This window comes from Mastigoproctus giganteus, chromosome 1 (assembly GCF_048544385.1).
Source record: "Mastigoproctus giganteus isolate SK-2022 chromosome 1, ASM4854438v1, whole genome shotgun sequence".
Taxonomy (NCBI): domain Eukaryota; kingdom Metazoa; phylum Arthropoda; class Arachnida; order Uropygi; family Thelyphonidae; genus Mastigoproctus; species Mastigoproctus giganteus.
The window spans coordinates 84,031,236-84,055,306 of record NC_143575.1 but is presented as its reverse complement, the minus strand read 5'-3'; the positions used below and the strand labels follow the sequence as shown (position 1 = coordinate 84,055,306).

At 37.2% G+C, this 24,071-nt stretch overlaps 1 protein-coding gene across 1 annotated transcript in view; it reads left to right on the top strand.

Annotated features, from left to right (window-relative positions):
* LOC150090948 (uncharacterized) overlaps positions 1–24,071 on the top strand; it is a 385,861-nt gene that overhangs the window by 42,482 nt on the left and 319,308 nt on the right. The window contains exon 3 of the mRNA XM_090378546.1: positions 7,251–7,353. Within this exon, the coding sequence (XP_090234672.1) occupies positions 7,251–7,353 (103 nt within the window). The remainder of the gene's footprint in view (positions 1–7,250; positions 7,354–24,071) is intronic.

Sequence of the window (24,071 nt, the reverse complement as noted above, 5' to 3'; positions counted from 1 at the left end):
TTGAATCCCACCTCGGGCTTGGATCAAAGTACTGCAAAAACCTTGGGAGGTGCATTATGGCCACAGAAGCCGATACACCAACAACTACCAAAAAAAAAAAAAAAAATCAGATACAATTGATAGAGTTCAGAGGATATTCCTCTTGACTATATCTAACACATATTTCTCTTGACTGTATCTGCATTTTCAAATTTAGAGTAGATTTTTCAAATTAAAAATTAATATAAGAAGAAAATTTAAAAAAATAAGAATAATAATTAATAAGAGAAAAGGAAATGGACAACCTATGCATTTCCTTCCTCCCTCCCTTAGGTAACTAGTATTAGGTAGTCAGCCTCTGCTACCCATGTAGGTAACTTCGTCCGGTAATTTATAGCTCGCTAGCTAAAATAAAACTTCCTGCAATCCAGTCTAAACAACTCTCTCTGAACTTGAAATTATGGCCCCTTGTTCTAGAATCATTTATAACCATTAAAATTTCATCCTTATTCATTTTGTTTATGCCTCTTAGAGCCTTCAACAACTCAATCGAGTCTTCTCTAAGGTGCCTAGTTTCCAAGCTCTGCAACCCACATATTCAAAGTGTTTCCTCATATGGACACCCTTTTGCCGATTTCACCAGGCAGGTTACTCATCTCTGGACCCTTTCAAGAAGCACAATGTCTTTCTTTAGGTGCGGTCTCCATACCTGAACGCAGTATTCCAAGTGTGGTCTTACAATAGCCTTATATAATGGATTATGACATCCTTATCTCTACTAGCAATTGTTCGATAAATCATCAATAGAACACCATGGGCCTTCCTTGCAACTTGTCTCAGAGAACTTAAAAGTCTGACCGCATCGTAACACCCAAGTCCCTTTCCTCCACTACCGGCTTTAGTTCAACTCCACCAAGTGTATAAATTATTTTGGTGTTACTGTTCCCCAGGTGCAATACCTTACACTTTGCTGGATTAAAGCATAGCTGCCATTTTTCTGACCATCTGTGAAGTCTATCTAGGTCATTCCGAAGAAGCTGTGCTTGGCGGCAATCATTAACTACTCTACCAATCTTTACATCATCTGAAAATTTAGACATCACACCCTCTATCCCTTCATTGATGTCATTTATGAAAATCAAAAACAACAGTGGTCCTAATACTAATCCTTGGGGAACCCCACCCCTGCCCTGAAGCCATCCAGCTATCCACCTAAGGATTTTCCCTGTGATTCCAACCTGTTCCAGCTTATAAAATAACCTCTCATGTGTAACTGAGTCGAATGCTTTGCTGAAATCCAAATAAACATTGAAATTATTCCCCAAGTCCAGCTCTTGAGTGACCCTGTCAAAATAGCTAACCAGATTAGTTAAACATGATTTTCTCTTTACAAAACCATGCTGAGTATCATTTTGAATTCCATTTCTATCTAAGTGATCCTGAATTCCACCCTTGATCATAGTCTCCATGATTTTCGCTACTACTGAAGTTAGACTAACCGGCTGATAATTTCCCACTTCACTCTTAGACCTGCTCTTATGTATATCTATACATTGACACTTTTCCAGTCCAACAGAATCACTCCCGAGTCCGGCACCTCCGTAGCCAGCTGGGCAGGAGCAGAAGTGTGTAGCACACACTTCTTGATTAGACCGGGGTTCGAGCCCGTGCCCACCAAATACGGAGGAGGCGGAAAGGTCGGGGAATGACCACCGCACATCCCCGGAGCAATATGGCCTTAGTTGCTAATGCTCCTAAAAACCAAATAACAAACAAACTCCCGAGTCCAGTGGTGTTCTCATTATTAGCCTCAATGGTTCAGTGCACTCACTTGCCACCACCCTTAAGATTATAGGATAAATGCCATGAACTCCAGGAGCCTTTACTGGTCTGTAGGCTTGAAAGTTTTTTCATTAAATAAACATGTTAAATTTCAACATCATTAATTACATTTTTTTCAACTTCACTCCCATAATTTCTCATTGTCAGGATTGCATCATTGTCATGTCAGGAGTTTAGAAATTGAGAAAATGATGGGTAAGTGCAAAAGAGTTGTGCTTTGAATTGAACAAAAACTTCAAATTATTCAAAAGTTCGAAAATAGCGTGGTAAGGTTTTTTTTTTTTTTTTGTTTTTTTTTATCTATCACCATATTTTTAGGCACGTCGCTGAACATTTTTCAATATATTTGATTAATCAGGAAATCAGTTATCTGGGATTTTATTTTTACTGTCTCTCTCTCAGAAAATCGAGAGTATACGGTGTGCAGAATTAAGGTAAGGAAACGGATTACATTTGTCAAAGTTGAACATGATATCTTTTTCATAGAGTACGGTTCGTTACACACCTTTTCTTGGGTGCAGTACCCTGTATCAGTTTTTATAAGTTTAAATTGTTTCAAAATGTTTTGTCTTGTTTGTTAATCCTTGTTTGTTAACTTTGATATTATATATTTGGATCTTAGAAAGGCTTTTGATACTGTTGCACATGGAAGACTGCTGCACAAATTGGAGCAGTGTGGCATTGGAGGCAAATTGCTGCTATGGATAAGGGGATGGCAGAAGACAGAGAGTGGTAATCAATGGACACTGCTCAACGTGGACTAATGTTATTAGTGGAGTTCCTCAAGGTTCAGTGTTGGGTCCATTGTTGTTTTCGGTGTTTATGAATGATATTGATGATGGGATATCAAGTTTAATGTCTAAGTTTGCAGATGATACAAAGGTTGGCAGGGTCGTTAAGGACACTACTAACGCTATGCTGCTGCAACAGGATCTGGAAAGGTTGAACAGATGGGCTGAGAGGTGGCAAATGAAGTTTAACATTGACAAATGTAAAGTACTACATATGGGTAACAGTAACCCCAGAGCAATGTATCAACTCTGCGGTACTACACTGACAGTGGTGGAGAATGAAAAGGACCTGGGGGTAATTGTGCAGGCAGATATGAAGTTCTCTGAGTAGTGCAGACGAGCTGCAAGAGTAGCTCATGGTGTCTTGTCAATGATATACAGGAATTTTTCTAGCAGGGATAAGGAGGTGATTATTCCCTTGTATAAGGCAATGGTTAGGCCACATCTTGAGTACTGTATACAGGTCTGGAGGCCTCATTTCAAGAAGGATGTAGAGCTGCTGGAACGGGTACAGAGAAGGGCAACAAGATTAGTAAATGGAACAAAGGGTTGCTCTTACGAAGAAAGGCTTAAGTTTTGCAAATTACAGAGTCTGGAGACTAGGCACCGGCGAGGTGATCTGATAGAGGTGTATAAGGCTTTGAATGGTTTGAGCATGCTCAATGCCAATGGGATTCTTCATCTTTCTCAGAATAATCACCTCAGAGGGCATAAATTCAAATTGAGGAAGGACGGATGTCGGATAGATGTGCGGAAATTTGCCTTTGGCCAGCGGGTGGTTGGTTGGTGGAACCGACTTCCATCACTTGTTGTTGAAGTTGATAGCCTAAACAAATTTAAAGCTCAACTGGACAGGTATTTCGAACGAACGGAGGGGTGAAATGGGAGAGGGTTTTTTTTTTTTTTTTTTTTTGGCTGATGCTGAATAAGCTTGCTTTCTTGCATCATATGCCTCTACTAATGCTAATGCTAATCCTGAACTGTTAAGTTTAATGTGGTTGGTCCTTCTGTCTGCTTTTTGGTAATCTGTGGTCTCTTCTTTTTATAGGTTTATAATCTAGAGCTTATTGTGGAAATCTACCTTTATTCATTCTTTGCAAGTGGCTGAGCCAGTTTTTTTTATCTTTATTTCATTTACTATATATTGGTTATGATTAGTTATTTTCTTCTGACTTTTTCTTTCAATCTAGTTTTGTTATATCCAGAAGAGGTTGTAAGAATTTCATCTGTGTTGCCTCCAGTCTTAGTACATCTTCATCTTTGCCTCAAAATCCTGTTTTCACTTCCATATATAAGGGCTGCTTTTGATGTAATGTTATGTAGCCTTAGCTGAGTTTCTCTAGGTATTTGTTTTCCAAAGTGTTTTTGTTATCCATTCATTCCATTTTAGTTATGCATTTTGGATTCTAAATCACTCTTAGTTTAATGTTTCCAAAATACCCAAATTCCAAAACATTCTCTATTATTTTTCCATCCAATCAAGTTCTGTCATTACTCTCTGAATATTATTTCAACAAATCTCCATTGCTTTGGCTTTGTCTTAGATATTTTGTCAAGTTATTTGCTGCAATTTAAAGTTTATCTTCTGATGTAGCAGTTAAAATTTGGTATCTGCATAAAGAATAGTATCTAATTTTAAATCCTTTACTAATTGGATTCCCTTCTTTAAAACTGATTTCCATTCTTTTGGGATTTTGTCTATATGAATGTTAAACAGCACAGGGGAGATTCAATGGCCTGTTGTAGACCATAACTAAGTAGTTGTGGTGTATATTATCTCTTGCAGGATTTTCTGAAGTATTTTACAATCAAGGTTGTCATGCTTTTTCACAGTCAATAAATAGAAAAAAGGTAAGCAGGTTATTTTTTTTTGTTTTTTTTCCCATAATTTGTTGAATTGTAAAAATGGCATCTGTGCAACCTTTTCCTTTTCTGAATCCAAATTTTTCTTCTAGATAATTTTCTGTGAATTTATTCTTTAAAAATGCTTGCATATATTGGAAGTTATGTCACTCTAGTTTTGTATTTATTTTTGATTTCTTTTTTATGGAAGTTTGTTATTATTTTGGTGTCACATTTCTTTGGGATCCACTGAATTTCAAGATTAATAGCATTTTTTTGAAGCACTGACCACATTTAAATAGTTCAACGTATATTATCTGTACCTAGACTTTCCGTTCCTTGGTTTTTTAAACACTGAGATCTAAAGTTTTCTTTTTTTTTTTTTTTTTTTGTATTTCTCAGTTTATTATTAGTTTCATTTTCCTGTTCCTTGTTAATATTATGGTCCATTAGGTGTTCTTCATTCCATAATAATCTATAGTATTTTATTCCATCATTGTTTGAAATTAATTTTATTCTTAGTTGATCATTTTCTGTTGAATCTTTTTTTTTTTTTTTTTTAGGTTTCAGATAGGCTTCTAAAACTTTTAAAACTTTTTATAGTCTAGTGATATTGTGTTCCAATGATTTTACATATTTGCTCCAGTCTTCTGAATTTTCTTGAGAGTGCTCTAACTTGGGTACATGGTTTGTTTTTTCTATCAGCTAAACAATTTCAGATCATCTGTCCAGGTTTAAATCCATTTCCTATTTTTCCATGATCAAAATCTCAAGTATTCTTTGGTCATATTTAATTATGGCCTTAATATTTGTCCATCAATTTCAATATTGTTTATGGTTGGTTTAATTTTTTTTTTTTGTCCTATTTTATATAGGTTATTAATATGCTCATCTTCTAGAAAGTTAATTTTCAGCTATTTATTTTGGGGTCATTATTGTCTTTCTTTTGTTACAGGCATGTCATCATAAATTTAAATCTGCTCTCTAATAGCCTGTTATCACTGTCTACTTCACTTCTTCTAAATATATGTGTGTGATATTATTCTAAAGATTTTCAGAGATGATGATGATATAATCAGTTATTTAGTTCCTCTTGCTTCTTATGTGTACTTATGGATATTCTTATGACTGAAAAAAGTGTTGGTAATTTTTAGGTAATTGAAAACAGAAATCTTTTATTTATATTCCATTATTGCTGGTGACTGGCTCTCTATCTTTGATCCAATACATCCCCTAATTGGTTGATTTTCAACTCTTGCATTGAAATCTCCAATTAAGATAACTTCCCTTTTGTTATCTGTATCATCTTGAAGCATTTCATATAATTATTCTGTATCCCAACTTTTCCATTCTACTGGAGCTTATATGCTAAAAAGGTAAAATAATTTATTAATTAATTTAATCCTGACTGAAGATTCTGTCTGAAATCCAGGTATAGTCTATTTTTTTCCCCATCGTTTCTTTATCTGTTCTGCCACAGTGGATAAGGCCCAGTTTTTGCCAGAGACTCTAGATTATACATTATAATATAGTATAGATCATGATATAGTATTTGAGATCCTCTCCTTTTTGTTTCATTTATTGCAGCTATATCTGTTTCTGTTTTAAGTTCTGTATTTTATGGGTGATTCCACATGCATTCCAAGCTGCTAATTTCAGTGGTCCAGAAAGTGAACCTTTTCCAAAATCTAAGTCTGTTCCATTTAAGGTCATCCTATTTTTCATCTTGTGAATGTTTCAAGTACGTTAATTTCTCCTGAATAGGTTACCAGCCTTTCACAAGGTAAGTTCAGTAAGTTTCATAAAGCTTCTGAATTAGCCTTTTATGAGAATAGCATTTTCTCTCTTCAAGGTGTTATGGTTATACCTCCAATACTTGGTTTCTTTTCAGTTATTGTTAACCAGACTGCATCATGAGGATGTAGGGTTGATAGTTGGTTAGAGTAGGTTCTGTTTTGCGCTTCACAAATCCATTGGTGTGTTTATATTTATTATTATTTTGGTTGTAATGCTGTTTATTGATTTAAATAATTATATATTAATTTTGATTATGTTCCCAAATATAAATTCAAATATACAAACAAAATCAGAAATTATGTATTCAGAGGTACTTCAGACTTATCATCAAAATAATAAACACTTCCATAATATGTAATATAAAAATATTACATATTATGGAATATTACATATTACACACACTCAGTGGCATATTTTGATGTAAACCATTTTTTACAGATGGAGAGAACAACCTGACCGTTACTAATCCTTTATTTTTTTTTTATTTATTTATTTATTTTTTTTTTATGAAAACCCCAAACACGAAAGGTATCAAAACCTATAGTACTAAGTACCGTGCATGGGTTGAAGGAGAAGTATGGGGGGGGGATGCCGGAAACTTTGCTCTAGAGACTAAACGTGGGTTTCACCACTTCAAGCCTCCAATAAGCAAAGTGGTGGTATTTCACCGGTTGATGAAAGTCATCTACTACCTACAGGTATAGCCAATATGTAGACATCAGTTGTGCTAGGAGAGTCATTAACATTTCTTGTTTAAAGTGTTAAAATATTCATAGTTCTTTAGAATAGTTACTTATATCAGGTGTGAAAATAGACATTCTGCTTCCTTCCTTTAAAATAGGGAACTATTAATTGATGAATAGTTACTTGCTTCATTCTTTTATTTGATAATCAAATTATGTAAGTACTAAATATTGATTGTTTATATCTGTATTAATGCAAGAGAGGTGATGGAACACCAGTAATTTTTTAATTTTTTTGTAATTCAATTTGTTTTAGGATGATGGTTTAGAAGATTTAGACATTGCCGATGAGGATGCATTGCTGGGATTTAGCGATGAAGAAGAAAGTGAAGATGTAGCCAGCCAGAATAATCAAAATGGTTAGATTTTAATGTTTAATTGGTTCTCGGAGTCTTTTCAGTATATAGTTTTCATTCTTTTTGAACATAGTACAGTAATTCCTTACCAATTGTGGAGGAGGGAATATATTCCTGAAAAGTAATATAAATGATAAGATTAGGGTTTTGTAGAAAATAGGGTATAATGAGAAAAACAAGAAATATGCATAAAATATTTGGGGTGGGGGAAACAGTAAACTTTGTTTCCCATTTAAACAACAGTAAAATAATGATAAGGTTGATAATACAGGAAAAAAATAAAAAGATAAGAACACATTGACGAAACCAGATATACATACACATCTTCATTTGATAAGGCAAAACATTCTTCTCGCACTTTTCATTCTTAAACATGTTCTGAAAACAATTCCAACATATGAGTCTGGGAAAAATGTAACTGTTACTGAAATATACATATGAAAATCTACAGAGAGGCAGTGATATGCCTGTGTATTACCAATGTAAAACCACTGGCATATTGCTGCTGTGAAGAGTATATTGCATATACAGCCATTCCCTGATTAAGGGTTGCGTTCCGCAGAACTCTGCGTAAGTCGGAATTTCCCCCATGCGTGTGCAGCACTTGCGACTGTACTTGCTGAATTGATTGAATAAAAAAAGAAATGTTCGACGAACATGTGAATAGAATTATTTATTGTATTTATTCAATTTTTTATCTCGTGCAGAAAAAAATTACAAAAGCGTGCAATTTATAAAATTACAAAAAAAGAGAGGAGACAGGCATAATGTCAGTAAGCTTGACCTCTCAAGCATTGTTGCCAGAATCTACGTCTTCAGCTGATAAGTACGCCACTGCGGAGGTCGAGGTCTGGAGATTTAGAAGGAGTCAGCCGACCAGGCTAGCCGGGTGGGTCAAGTGTCTGCCTGGCAACCCAAAGGTCGCGGGTTCAAATCGTGCCTCGGGCTTGGATCAGAGTAGAAAATGCAAAAACCTTGGGAGGTGCAATATGGCTGCAAAAGCCGATGCACCAACAACTAACAAAAAGGGGGGGGGGGTCAGCCACTCAACCTTACGAAAGAACATGTTAATGGATGACTGACTGGACATTGGCTTTTTTCTTTTCATCGTAGATTTCTTTGTAACAAGCATATTCACCCCTCTGTTAACTTTTAAGAATCGTTTGCTGTCAGGATCCATCTTCTCAAACCTCTCCATTGCCAATCCAATTTCACAAAATGGCATTACCATCTCTCTGGTGATGAAGAATCTTGGCTCCTCATTTGGTTCACCTTGATCTTTGTCAGCATTTTCTTCTTTCATTATCACTGCCTGCAAGTCAATAAGTTCTTTGTTAGATGATTCCTTCTTTTCCTCCTCTGTTAACTCCTCCATGTCTTTGGCAACAACCTCCAACTGAAGTATCTCTGCAACCTTTACAATCTTATCTGTAACCTCTTAATATAATTCTTCTTTTTTAAACCCTTCGAAGGCTTTTACGTGCCGTGGGCATATTTTCATTGATGTGCCATTTAAACAACTTTTAGTAATTTCCACCCAGGCCTTATTAATGTTTAAGATGGCATGGTAAATATTGTAAGATTTCCAAAAGTCTCTTAACATAAAATTTTTCTCACTGTCTAACTGCATATAATGCCTGAGCAAATGTTTTGCGTAAATAGTATGCTTTTAAATTCGAAATAACACTCTGATCCATAGGTTGGATGAGCAAAGTTGTGTTTGGCGGTAGAAATATGACTCTCACATTCGAATTGAAATCATCTAGATGCGTAGGATGTCCAAGAGCATTATCTAATAGAAGCAGAATCTTGAAAGGAACATCGTTGTCTTTACAATATTTTTTAACCTCAGGAATGAAGCAGCATATAAACCAATCCTCAAAGAGAGATATTGTTATCCATGCTCTCTGGTTCGATCGGAAATGCAAGGAGTGTGGCTTTATTGATGCCCTTAAATGCACAAGAATTTCCAGAATGGTACACAAGTAGTGGTATTAATCTGTAATCTTCCCCTGCATAAGCAAGGGTGTGGCCCTGTCTTTTGAAGCCTTGAAACATGGCATTGTCTTTTCCTCTTTGGCAGTGTATGTTCGATCCAGCATTTTTTTTTTCCAATACCGAGCAGTCTCGTCAGTGTTAAAAATTTTCTGCATTGAATAGCCGTCTTCATTGATAATTTTTTCCAACAAAATGTTAAAAATTTGCTGCATTGAATAGCCGCCTTCATTGATAATTTTTTCTAACACATCACAAAATTTCTCTGAAGCTGCAGAATTGGCACTGGCAACTTATTATTATTAGCCATATGTTGTAAGGAAGCCTGAGGCTTATGCTGCACCAGCCAAAAAAATTTGAGTTACCCTGAGAGAGAGAGAGAATCACCAAGAAAGAGAAGAATGATGATATCCAGCTCAGGATGCTACATGTGCCAAGCCCATACTCACCAGATGTGAGCCCCTGACTTCACTGCATTCTTTAATGTTTTGGAAACCAGCGATGCTTGAACCTATTAAACCACCCATTGCTTGCCACGAACTTGGCTTTGGGGTTCGTTGTATTTATCCTTAATATCTTCATAAATACTTCTTGCTTTTGCTTGAATGGCCATTGGACGCGGGGGCACTTGCTTCTGAATCTGATTTTCCATCCATATTATTAATAGCTGTTCCATCTTCAATATAGCACCTGAACACTGTTTTGTGATCACTGTTGATCTTAAGTGTGTTGATCCTTTGATATGTTCTTTTTTACACACACTGTTCTTGTCCTTTAAAATAGTATTCCTGTTGAAGCAGCGAGACCTAATTCCTTTGCAATAGATGACAAATTTTGTCCTGTTTCGTACTTCTTAATTATTTTCATCTTCATTTCTAAATCAGTTTTGTTTTGTTTCCTGGCACTGCCAGCACTTGCACTTTCCGTTGGCCCCTTTTCCTTTATTATTGTAGTACGTAAATAGGAATGAAGAGAAGTTTCTGAAAATTTGTTTTTTATATGATTGAAGATTTCAGTGAAGGGAACACATTTCACCATAATACCATAATGTAAAAACCCACAGAATTCCAGTTATCGGGATTATTGCAAATGCAATAAGATCGAGTTTACTACCTGTTTATAATAGATTGCGCTAACAGAAAAGTCCAGTAAACCAGAAAGTGCAAATTGTTTTTTGGTCGTGACCTCCAGAAATGTGCTTTAAAAAAATATCACAAAGGCGTTCAAAATTGATTCTTATAATGGGAACATATGATAACGATGAAAGTGTAGTGCAATTTTACTTTTAAAAATGACCTTTTAGAGAGTTAAATAGTTGTAGTAATATAGCAAAATTTTCAACTTCTTAGGACTTGTAACGAATTACAAAAAAAAAAAAAAACAATATGTTATTGGGTTTGCATTACGATATTTTCACAATACATCCATTTATCCCTTCTTCTTCCAATCACATAGCTCCCTGAGGAGCTGTTGTGGCCACCAACAAATTCTTCCATCTGCATCGATCATCTGCTATATGAGCAGCATCGCAAAGTGTCATGCCCAGAAGTTCACCGATCCCATCCCTCCACCTAGTTGCAGGTCTTCCTCTGCACCTCTTCCCCTTGGTTTTTCCTTCCATTATATTCTTAAAAAACTTGAGTTTTCTTCTGTTGATGCTATGAAGAAGAATTTTAGGCCTACCAATTTTATTCAGTACCCATTCATTTGTTCTTCGATCCAAGTAAGAAATACGCAGTATTCTCCTGTAACACCACATTTCAAATGCCTCAATTTTCTTCCTGTCAACTCTTTTCAGATTCCATCCTTCACATCCATAAGTGGCAACTGGAAAAATTAACGAATCAATGATTCCCAGTTTCGTCTTTAGGGGCAGATCATGATCTCTCCATAATTTTATCAGATCAGCGACCAACGTTTTAACAATTGCCTGTTGTCTCTTTACATTGTTTGAGAAGTCACTATTTTTATTTATTCTTGACCCTAAGTAATCAAATTCAACTTCTTCGATATCTTGCCCATTAACCTTCACTTTACTGGAACCGAGATTATCACCAATCACCATAATTTTAGTTTTACACACGTTCAGAAATAATCCTTTTTTCTTACTTGCTTCACATACTCTCTTCAGAGTTTCTTTAAGATGGTCCTTAGAATTACAAATTAGCACAGTATCATCTGCATAACGAAGGTTGTTTATCTTGAGTCCTCCAATTTTGATGCCAGTCTCTAAATCTTCTAAAGCTTCACACATGATATCTTTGGCATAGAGATTAAAAAGGTGAGGTGACAAAATACAGCCCTGCCTGACACCATTACCTATTGTGAAAAAATTCGTGTTTCCCATGTTCGTTCTCACAGTTCCTTCCTGTTCCTGGTACAGTAACTTAATCAGCTTAATTATGTGGATTGGTAACCCATAATAGTCATCGTTTTCCATAGTTTCTCATGTTGAACACAATCAAATGCATTTGCATAATCTGTAAAACACAAAATGACTGGAACATTGAATTCTTTGCATTTTTCAATAATCATTCATAGACTTAAGATCTGATCTCTGGTTCCTCTACCCCTTCTGAAACCTGTTTGCTCTTCTGGCATTTCTTCTTCAAGTTTTCTTGAGATTCTGTTTAATATGATTTTAAGAAGAATCTTGCTAGTGTGAGAAATTAGGCTAATAGTCCTGTAATTTGAGCGAATTTTCAGATCTCCTTTTTTTGGTAAGGGGATGAAAATTGATTTCTTCCAATCTGATGGCCACTGTCCCATTTCCCAAATTTTTACAATCATTTTATGAAAAACTTGGCACCCTTCACACCTGTAGCTTTAATCAATTCTGCTGGAATTTCATCAATTCCAGGTGACTTGCGACACATTAGTTCTCTGATGGCTTTTTTAACTTCTTCCTTCAGTGAAACTGGTTCATGATCACACTCTTGAAAAGGGGGTGGCAGATCATTAGTGCCAGCAGGTGCTCAGAAGAGCTGCTCACAGTATTCTTTCCACCTTCCTTTGATGTGTTCTCCTCTGTTAAAATTTCCCCTTTGGAGTCTTTAATTACATTAAGTCATTTATCCCTGCAGATGCAAAATAAGATTCCACATTTTTTTTTTTTTGAGTTTGCACCGGCTGCCAAAAACTTACGTAAAAGTCGAATTTGCATAAGTCGAGTATTCTGTAAGTTGGGGAGTTCCTGTATATCACTTTTGTATACGATAAAGATTATATACTGTGTATATATATATATATATATATATATATATTATGCTGTATGTGCAGTACTGATGAATTCATCAGTATCCATGTGCATCTTGGTACCTTGCTGTGCCATGATCCTCTTCAAGTGTGCTTCAAGATTAGGGGAAACTATACTTTGTTTAATGGCAATCATTTTTTAGGTTTACTGCATTTTAGATTCTTTTAACTCTAAGTGCAACTACTAGAGTGACAAAAGTTTAGGAATCACAGAGCTGGAGCATAAGAAAATTATTTTCCTCTGCACTACCCATTAGCCCTACTTCCATGATTATACCCCCCCCCAACAACATGGGCACCTGTATGTTATGAGGGGCTTTCCATTATTACTGCTGGGCCTCCAGATTAGCATCACTGGGATCCAACACCCACAGCTTACATTCCATGCTACCACCATAGGAATCTGGCATGTTTGACATGCACAGTAATCCACATGGAAAGGGGGGGGGGATCAAGGAACCCAGCTTTAACCACTTCGGTCGAAGCTGGATTCCTTGAACACTGATGCTCACCCAGGATTGATCCGCTAGTGGGTTCGCTTCCAAGGGTCAACCATGTCAATACCATTACCGTATCTCGTGGTCCAACTGTCAGGATTCAGGCTGTTGATGTTGCAGGTATGGTGTCTGGCTAGCCCTGGCATCCCACTCCTGAGTGCATTTCTTGCTTGCTAGGTAGTGGGCATCCTATTTGGACTCAATGGAGGGTGGTGGAGCCTAGGCACTGAACCAAAATAAAAATAACCGTAAATTCTTCTTCCAGAATCTGACACAATCCCTACATGAAAATTATATCAATGAAACAGAAAGCATTATATTAGCAAAGAGGCACAGTATGAAACTATATCAGGTCCAGTGACCTGATATAGTTTCATACCTGATAATCCATTACATTGGTGAGAAACCTAAAATGTCACTCTTCTTTATTCAGGAGGGTTTGGAAGAGTTGGCAGGCTCCCTTAAATCTGAAATGGCTGCATTCTGGGGGTGTCCTCATTGAAATTTGGTGTGATAAACACACACAACACTTCCTCTGAGCCACCTGTATTGGAAGAATGCAAGAAAAGCATTGAAACTTCTAAATAACAACAGATCCTCATGCTCAGTACTTCAGGGAGATATTCTGTTAGAACTCAAAGTGAAAAGACTGCCCCCACTTAAAGAATCATTTACTCCTACATATGCTATTTATTAATCTTGCAAAAACCTGCACAGAAAGAGAAGTTAGCTGCCGCTCCTACGTCACAAAAAACTGAAGCATCCCATGAAATTCAAGAAAAAATGGATGTTGAGGTGAAGGAAATACAAAATGATGCAGTCTTGGAATTTTTGTCACAAGCTTAACCTTCACCCTGAACCTGCATTGAAGCTTAACCTTCACCCTGAACTTGCAGTGAAGCTGATAAAGCACTATTCCAGTAGTATCAGAGACAATTTTTGGGGGATTTGTATTTGACAAAAAAATTAATCTTTATTATTTATGAACTGGGCACGTAGGGAATAAGAATGCTGAACATCCTCCATGCTCTCTCTCTTCTACTTCATTGGGTGCAGATTGGTGCAGTTTACTCAACCTGTATTGTGCACTTCTGCAATCAGAATTAGATGTATGCATTTGCAGAAACTGTGTTCTTTGGTGGCTTGATGCTGTCCATTATCAAGCTATTTATATTTCTGCTGGTGTATTCAGAACATCTTCCTGTCCAAAGTCTACATATGAGAGAAAATGAGTTGTCCCCCCTCTTGTTGCTTCGATGGAAGTAGTTGTCTCTACCATATACATTTAAACTGAAATCCTTACCAGGCCACCTTGTGTGGAAATCCATTTTTGAGCCACACTGGGAAAATCTTTAATACTTGTCAGACTGTCAACTGTCAATTTGGTATTTCTGTTTGAGAGGTTACTCAGAGACCTACGTATTTCAATAGATAAGGTTGTTCTATCACCAAGGCAGCACCCCCTTCCACTCTGGTGTGCTCAGGCACCAGTATGGGACTTCTTCCTTAAGAACTAGATGAAGTCCGATACTCTGTTTTCCTTCTACTTCCAATTTCAAGTCATCTATTTACACGGGTGACTTGAAGTCGGAATTGTGAGTAGGATGCTGTCTTTTGAGACACTTCTGTTTCTGAGAATTGCCCTGAGTGTAGCCCACATAATTGAAGTAATTCCTGGTACAGTCACACTTTTGCTGATCTCGTCATGTGAGTTGCCTTTCTTTGGACCGCTTGAAGAAGCTCAATGTCTTTCCAGAAGAGCTCTCCATACTTGGACACAGTATTTTAAATGCAGAGTTAAAATTTTCTTATACAGTTGGATTTTGACCTCGCTATCTCTGCAGGATATTCTTTGATAAATCATCAATAGGACACCATGGGCTTTCCTGGCCATCTGTTTACACTGCTCAGAAAACTTCATATCTGCCTGTGTCATAACTCCTAGATCTCATTCTTCCTCTACTGTTTTTAATTCAATCCCACCAAGCATATAAGTTATTTTGGGGTTGCTATTTTCCAAGTGTAGGTAGGACCTTGCATTTTGCTGTATTAAATCTTAGCCACCACTTTTCTGACCATTCTTGAAGCCTGTTCAAGTCAGCCTGAAGAAGTGCTGCCTGGCACTGATCATTAACAACACTTCCGTCTTTATGTTGTCTGCAAATTTTGACATCACGCCCTTTATTCCTTTGTCAATGCTGTTTATGAAAATTTGAAACAATAGTGGTCCAAGAACTGATCCTTGGGGGGGGGGACTCCACTTCTGACTTCTGCCCTGCAGCTACACTGCAATACATCTTAGAATCTTTCCAGTAATCCCCACATGTTCCAGCTTATACAGTAACTTCTGATGAGGGTGTGAGTCAAAAGCCTTGCTAAAATCCAAATAAACTATGTCGAAATTGTTCCCTACATCTAGCTCATGAGTAACTGTGTCAAAATAGCTTACCAGGTTAGTTAAACATGGTTTTACCTTAACAAAACCATGTTGTGTGTCCTTCAGAATGCCATTTATATCTAGATGTCCCTGCATTGCTCTATTAATGATTGCCTCTAAGATTTTTCCTTACTACTGAAGTTAGACTAACTAGAGGTTCTAAGAGTGAAGTTGGTAACTGTGTAGTTACCAACTTCATTTTTCGAATTCCTTTATGTAAAGTGACGATACATTGACACTTCTTCAGTCCAAAGGAATCTCTCCCAACGTAATTGATGCCCTCATAATTACTCAATGGTTTAATACACTCTGTGGCTGCCTCCCTCAAATTACTGGATAAAAGGTAAGCTGTAGCCATTATCAATCCACTGCAAAATGGAAGCCTCTTCAACGATTCATGTTGAGGGAAATAGACCGTAATCTGCCACACTGGTCCAGTGCGGGTTGGCAGATCGACTGTATTTAGCAGTCAGGGGCTTGAACCCTGGTACTCACTTTGAGTAGACTGGGAGGGTCTAAAAAATTACTGGGTATATGCCATCAACTCCGGGAGCCTTACTTGCCTTTTGGCTCAAAAGTATTTCTGATAAACAGTCATCTGTAATTTTGAAATCACTAATTTCATATGGCTCAGCCTCACTAATACAGCCTCTGCTGAGCATAAAGGGACTTTTGTCAGTAAAGATGTGCAAAGTAACTATTCACTTTCTTCTTCTGCTTTGTATTCACATATACGAAAAACTCCTTTTCCTTATTCTTTGCTCTCTTAGCCAGTGATTTCTCATACTCAGCCCTGGCCTTCCTAACCTTGTCTGTGGTAGTTACATTTTCCATTTTTTCCACTTTTTTATATACAAAATTTACAGAGAAGATTTATACACAATTTTATGTACATTTACAGTCTCATTATACATATATATGATGTCATGTTACATGTGACCTCCTAGTGTATTGTGTGTGTGCACGTCCTGGTATCGAGGGTGGCTCCTAGGCGAAAGCCCATGTCCACCTAGTTCGTCTATGATGGCATAGAAACTCTACGAAACTGGTCTGAAAAAGTGTTACTGTATGTGTGTGGTGTTAGTGGCAGGCCACTTTGCCACCAGGGAGCAGCCAATACAAGGGCAGCTGCTGTCTAGCACCCGTCCCCAGGCACAAGGAACTGCGCTCGGGCCTACTATCGCTGTTTATGCCGCCTTCAGTACTTTTCATTACTCCCTAACTTTCCCATGCTGTCGTTTTCTGCTCTTTGGTATGTCCAAGGGTTCTATGATTATTGCTTTAAAGTTATTCCTTGGTTTTAATGTATTTGCCCTTCCTCTGCAATTTGCTCAAATCAATTCTTTGAGTATATTACAGGCTCTTTGAGTGATAAGATACATTACTCATCCAACCCCAGCATGGGTCCAGCAGATCATATGCTCTCTCTCTCTCTCTCTCTCTCTCTCTCTCTCTCTCTCTCTCTCTCTCTCTCTCTCTCTCTCTCTCTCTCTCTCTCTATGAAGATCGTTTGATGTTCACTTCTGCCAGATCCCCAGTTACATCAGGATTAGAGAGAATGATTTGGCTAATACTGCAGCCCCCACGAATAATCTTGTCCTGTCAGTCCCATATATAGACCTACAGGCAAATAACTTAAGATGTGCTCACAGTGGCAATATTTGTGGCATGGGTAGGTAACAAATAAACTATATCAAATTAAGCCTGTAAACAGAACTTGGCATTCTAGTCTGCTCAGGAATCTGAAAGAGAAGTTGTTCTTACTCACCTTCACATAGGACAGTCATCTAGTGTATTCTTTTTTGCTGAGGATTTATGACCCTCCTGTGTGTGTGTGAGCAGTATGACACTGTTTTATCTGTTAAGCATATTTTACTACCTTTGATCATCCTGCTGAATAACATACCATCAGTCAGATTTTATCCGACAACAACCATGCGCCAGTGGTTAAGTTTTCACAAATTATTAACTTGTATACACATATAAAATAGAACATTTATTTTTAATCAGTATACTCTCATTTTACTCCAATATATATGCATATATAATCCCTTCAGCAGGAGAAAGGCCAACCTATTCTCCTCCTCCTGTGTCTACAAGAGGTAGGAACAATAATTATCATGGTTAAGTCCAAATTATCATTTGGACTTGAAACATGTATACATAAAATTCAAAAAAAGGGGGGGGGGATTGTAAAATTCTAGAATATAAATATAAACCATATCTCAAACCTGCAGTTGGGGAGGGATTATAGTATGTAATAGAAAGTGTTTGTAGTCAATGTGTGATTTTGACCTATTTGGCGATAAAAAGTTTCTCCATCATGATGTAAAAGCTCAATTTTTCTCTTTTTTTTTCATTACAAAAAATAATAATAAATAAATAAAACTGTGCTAAATTAGATTTTTTGTTTATTATTTTGGTTTTGTTTATTTTATTTAACAAATTGGTATCAGTTGTGCTGTGATAGTCTGTTGAAAAATTGAAACATACAGTAATAGATTTATTCTCTGATATGTACAGTAATTTCATGATACTTGTGTAATGCAAAACTTATTAATACAGGTGACCCCTGCTTAATGCTGATAATTTGTTCTGGAAAAACAGAGCGCTAAGTGAGCGGTGTATTCCTGTAATGTATTTGGGAGTCGCGGTCTATACCACTGTGACTCACAAATAATAAACGGTAGTGAAAAGATGCCGAATGTCGGTTGAATTATTTAATATTAAAAATCTGTACATATAAAAATTCTCCATTACATACCTATATAATTATGTGGTAATTAACTACATTACGTATCAAAATTAAACTTAAAATGCCAATTAAAATCATGAATCTATTAATCTGATGGCCCTGGGCTGTCGAGTTTTCGTATCTTTGGTCAATTTTGGGTTGTACTTTGGTCCTCTTCCTAGTAAACTAAAACTGGTTTTATTTTAAAATCCACTGCAGTGTTACCACTCAACAATAAAGTCAACCGATCCTTCGCCGCTTTGAAGCCTGACATGTTTTTTTTTCTTCTTTCAATATGAAACTTCTTTTAGGTATTTGTTTCCAAAAAAAAAAATCCCTGTTTCATCTATGTTAAAAAGTTGTTGAGAAGTATAACACCTCTCTTCGATAATTTTAAGAAGTTCTTTTTTGAAAGTTTCGGCTCCTTCTTGATCTGCACTTATGACTTTTCCCTTAATTTTAAATGGTTCCATTTTTTTTTTTTTTTTTTTAAGGTGAGCTTTCTTCAGATCATCATATAGACTAATCGCTTTTTATTTAATAATATTTAACTTAACGGAATTGTGCATTGGATATTATCTTCAATAAAATTATTTAGAAGTCTCTCCATTTCAGTTATAATAGCCAAACTAGCCATAACCAATTTAGTTGCTTGCAGTGGTGTAGCTGTCTTTCCCGCTGCTAAAATTAATTCTTTATTTTTTATTATAATTGTTCTTACAGTTGAATCTTCCAGTCCTAAATGATTGCCTACATCCACTTGTTGAATGGAATTGATTCGCTTCAAATAATATTTAACAAAACGTATAATTTAATTTTCAAATTCAGTCTTTTTCTTACCTTTGTAGGCTTCGTAATGCATCCAGACTTTGTTGCTTTTTAATTCTTATCTGCCATTATTCATCTTCGAAAATGTAACTGCATCGCATTAATTATTATACAATGTTTGAGTAAACTGTTCATTACCTAACTACTGAGTGATGACTAGACTCTGGATAAATGCATATAATGCAAATATGCAATATGCTTTGGGCCCAAATCTCAAAGTTAAGGGAAGAAATTTTACTAATGGAAAGGGCACGAATAATAGAAAGGTTACAGTTCAAATAGAATAGCCCACTATTAGTTGTCAATAAATCTGAAGGGGGGATAAGAATAGTGCTAGACCTTAGGAAGGTAAACCAAATCACGAAACCTATCGATTTCCCCATGCTGAATGTGTCAGAGATGCTGAGCAGCTGAGAAGGTGCTATTTATTTTTCAAAGCTGGACTTAAACTCAGTTTATTATCAAATTCCACTCCACGCAGAGCACAAGAAATATTTTGCCTTTCAAACCCCATTTTGTAAATACCAAATGGCAAGGATGCCTCAAGGAGCAAGAAATTCAGCAGCCTCTTTTCAGTGTGTTATGAGCACTATTTTTGCTGACTTATTTGATCGTGGAGTCATGTGCTTCACAGATGACCTATTTGTCTATTCCTCCACACTGGAAAAACACCAAGAGTTACTCGAAGATATATTCCAAAGGCTGACCAATGCCAATCTATCCTTGAAAACTTCTAAATACAGATTCTTTATCCCATAAATTCAATAGTTGTGGCATTCCATATCAGCTGAGGGGATAAAACCTAACAAGAGAAATATAGAAAGAATTCAAAATTTAAAGCCCCCTAGGACAGTGAGGGAGGTGAGAAGAGTGCTCAGTATGTTAAACTTTTACTGACGCTACATAAGGAATGGTGGAGAAATAATGAAGCTTTTAACAGCATTGACTCAAAAAAAATAAATTTATATGGGACAAGCAGGCTGAGCAAGCCTTCAAGGCCCTTAAGGAAACGCTAACACAAAGACCTCTGCTAGCACATCCAAATCCTTTGAAACTGTTTTTTCTGATTTGTGTTGTGTCAAAAGAGACTATAGCCGGGGTATTGGAACAAGAAAATGAAACAGGCAGGCAGTCCATAGGCTACTGTAGTTGTCCTTTAGGGAAGCATGAGAAAAATTATGCCACCTGAGAGAAAGAAATGCTCACCATCCTATTTGCAGGTGAAATTTAAGTTTTTATTATATGAACGCAAAGTAATCATTTTATCTGACCACGAACCATTAAAAATCCTACGCCATATTAAAAATAAGAATGGCAGGCTTGTCAGGTGGAGCATAGCTCTGCAGGAATATGATATCGAGGTAAAATATATACAGTGGTACCTTGGATTACGAGTAACTTGGTATGCGAGTGTTTTGCAAGACGAGCAAAAATTTTTAATAAATTTTAACTTGATAAACGAGCGAGGTCTTGCAATACGAGTACAGTCAGTCTTCGTATAACACGTGTTCACACTATACGAATTCGATCATACACGATTTATAAATACAGGAACGATGTCGAACCGAATTCGCTTATGCACGATTCGCCTTTGTGTTTACAAGAAATGGCAGTCAAACGCAGAATCACCCCAACCGAACGCATTCCGATAGGAATGAAGAGAAGATTTTGAAAATGTATTTATAGTTTTTTATATCAGTGAAGGGAAAACACATTTCACCATAATAACGTAAAAATCAACAATTCCAGCTAGTATAATCGCAAATGTAATTAGATCGAGTTTACTACCAGTTTATAACAGATTCCACTAGCAGGAACGCAACTGGAAATTGTTTTTATTGTTTTATGGTAGTAACCCCTAGAAATGTGCTTTAGTAAAATGTGAGATGTTAATAGTGTATCTCTGCCTTTACGGTGTTGTTTATTCAGTTGCTACACGCTCGCAGCTTTGTTTATGTGTATCAAGCGTGCCTCCTCATTTTGTAATAGCGCGAACGATGAATCTGATTTCCGTGAAATCCTCAAAAGGAGGCAAAAGCAAGTGTCATTGGAAAGATTCCTTGTTAAAATCGCACAAAAAGAAAAAGTCGACAGATAGCAGTGATTCCGTTAGACAAAGTGAAAGTCGTCCTACCCAATAATTAATAAATTCGATTGCTTTATGTATATTAAATTTAAATATTAAAAATATAAAAAGGTATGTATTTTGTATTAATAATTTTTACAGTTTATGAATATTTTTGAGTTTTGTAACAAATCACCTGGGTTTCCATTATTTCTTATGGGGAAATTCGCTTTGATATACGAGTGCTTTGGATTACGAGCATGTTTCCGGAACGAATTATGCTCGCAAACCAAGGTACCACTGTACCTGGATCCCAAAACGTAGTAGCTGACTTTTTGAGTAGGGCAGAGTACTTTAAACAGCCAGGAGAACATGGGGACCTGAAATCTGTAGATATATTGGGGGTGAAGACCAGAGGGGACCCTTTAGCCATCAATGAAGACGATTAGGGAAGAGATCATGTGTGAAGTGCACAGAGGGAGGACCCTGAGCTTAAAAAAGTTATGCAGAACTTGGAGGGAGACAATGGTAGTAACAAACATAGTAGTAGTAGTAGGGGAGAAACTGGCTCCATGTGGTTGCAAGAATCCTTCGATTTGGGACGGATGGATTAAGGGGACAAGAAGCTGGTAGTAAGATAGTGGCCCCAAGGAAGATAGTAGGATGGATATTAAGGCAGTTTCATTCTCATCGTATGGCTGGGCACATGGGGTACCAGAAAACTATAGAAAGAGTTAGACTTCACTACCATTGGAAAGGCTTGGATTGTGATGTGAAAGGGTTCTGTCACAGTTGTCACGAGTGCCAAGTGCGAAACACATTCAAAGGACACGCCCCACTCCAGTACACCTGAGTCCGGGTTGAGCATTTGAGGCTATTGCGATGGATGTAGTGGGCCCGTTACACGCTACCAAATGGAAACCGTTATATCCTTATCGTGATTGATATGCTTACCAGGCATCCCAAAGCGATCCCTCTAAGGGATCAATCCGCTCAAACCATTGCCAAACCTACCTGGAAAACGTGTGCCGGTGCAGCTATGGTGATGCAATTTTGACTGACTGTGGCCAGAATTTTCAGTTGGAACTGTTATTGCAAGTATGTGATTTATTAAAAATAAAGAGAATTTTCATGGTGCCATATAGGGCACAATGTGATGGAATGTTAATTAATACTTAAGTGTCCATAGATACCGTTTGTAACTTCCCGCCTTTATCTTTGTCATACGATCGTTATATATCGAACCTAGATAGCATTAGTATAGTATATGTTATAATATTTTCAGCGATCGGTAAAATCTATTAAACTTGTTGAACTTCGTTGGCATTTAAATTGCACTTTTAACTAAATACATAATACCGACTTAGATTACAAACATAACATAATTAATTAATACATAACTGTTACGGAAGTTATATAAAGGGAACTCGGAAATAATTAATACTTTGACACTAAAAAATATATATCCCGTTATAACTGTGTTGGGAGATAATTTAGGGTTATAAACTGAAATTGAAATTTTATTTAAATTAACAGTAATCATGACTCAGACCAGAGCAGCAAAACAAAAGGCTCAAGCTAATGGAAGTGCTGTGGCTCAGAGCAGAACTGAGGGGGGCAGTTGCCTTCTGAATCACAGCCTTCTAAAATGCACAGCTTGCATGATGTTAGTGGAGCATTCAGGTACGGGACATGATATTGCCATGGAGGATATCTTTGTGTGTGCGCGATGCAAGGAGTGTATCGAAATCAGGCAACAACTCAGCGTTCTTATGGGCCTATATGAGAGCTTGAAGGACATGGTGAATTCCCTCGAAGGAACTAAATTGAGGGGCCCATCAAGCTCTGCTGCCCACATCAATGCCAGAGCTTGCACTTGGTCATCGTGAAACACAGCGGCAACCCCCAAGGCAGAATGCGCTGGTCCCAAAGGAACTAGTAGTTGTTGGTGACTCTATTATCAGGGAAACAGGGAACATGCTTTGTAAAAAGGATAGATGGAACAGGACCAGGGTATGTCTGCCAGGGGCAAAGGTTGATGACGTTGTAGAGCAGATATCATCTTTTAAGGGCACAAAAGGTGATATAGTTGTACACGTTAGCACTAATGATATCAAGAGTAGGAGACCGGCAGAATTGCTTAACAAGTACAGGTCACTGTTGAAAAAAAGCCGTGAAATAGGGTTGAATTTGAAAGTGTCTGAAATTCTGCCCAGACACGATAGGAGGGAGTATATGATGAGAGCCTTGTCGATCAATTCGGCCCTGGAAAGATTGTGCAAGGCTCAAGGGGTAGAATTTTTTTCAGCCTGTACTGTACTTGTTAACAGGAGAGATTGCTTCTACAGGGATGGGATACACTTAAATAGAAAGGGTGCAAGAATATTTGCTGATGCTATCGAGGCAGTGTTAGGTGGGTCGGAAAACTGCTAGCTTGTGGGAATACAAAGACGAATAGATTAACAGTAGCCACTGGCAGAGGTGAAAGAGATTCTTGCACTGCTTCTATTGGAATGAGCAGAAACCTGAAAAACAAGATTCAGGATATTTGAGAGACTGCTGGGAGTCATTGTGGTACAAGTAAACACATGGGTTGTATTAGGGTAGCTAAGAATAGAAATAGGTGCATGTATACTTGCGTGTACACCAATGCTAGGAGTTTAGTAAATAAATTTGATGAATTTGAGGTATTGCTCAAAACATCAAAGGCAGATATTGTTGGGATATCAGAGACTTGGTGTCACACAGATATAAGGAATGCAGAACTGGAATATGGGGAGTACAACGTCTACAGAAAGGATAGACTGGATAGGAAGGGAGGAAGAGTTATGCTATTAGTTAAGAAATACATGAAATCCAAGGAAGTGAAGCCAGTGGACATCGCTGGACAGTGCAGTGTCGAGTCAGTTT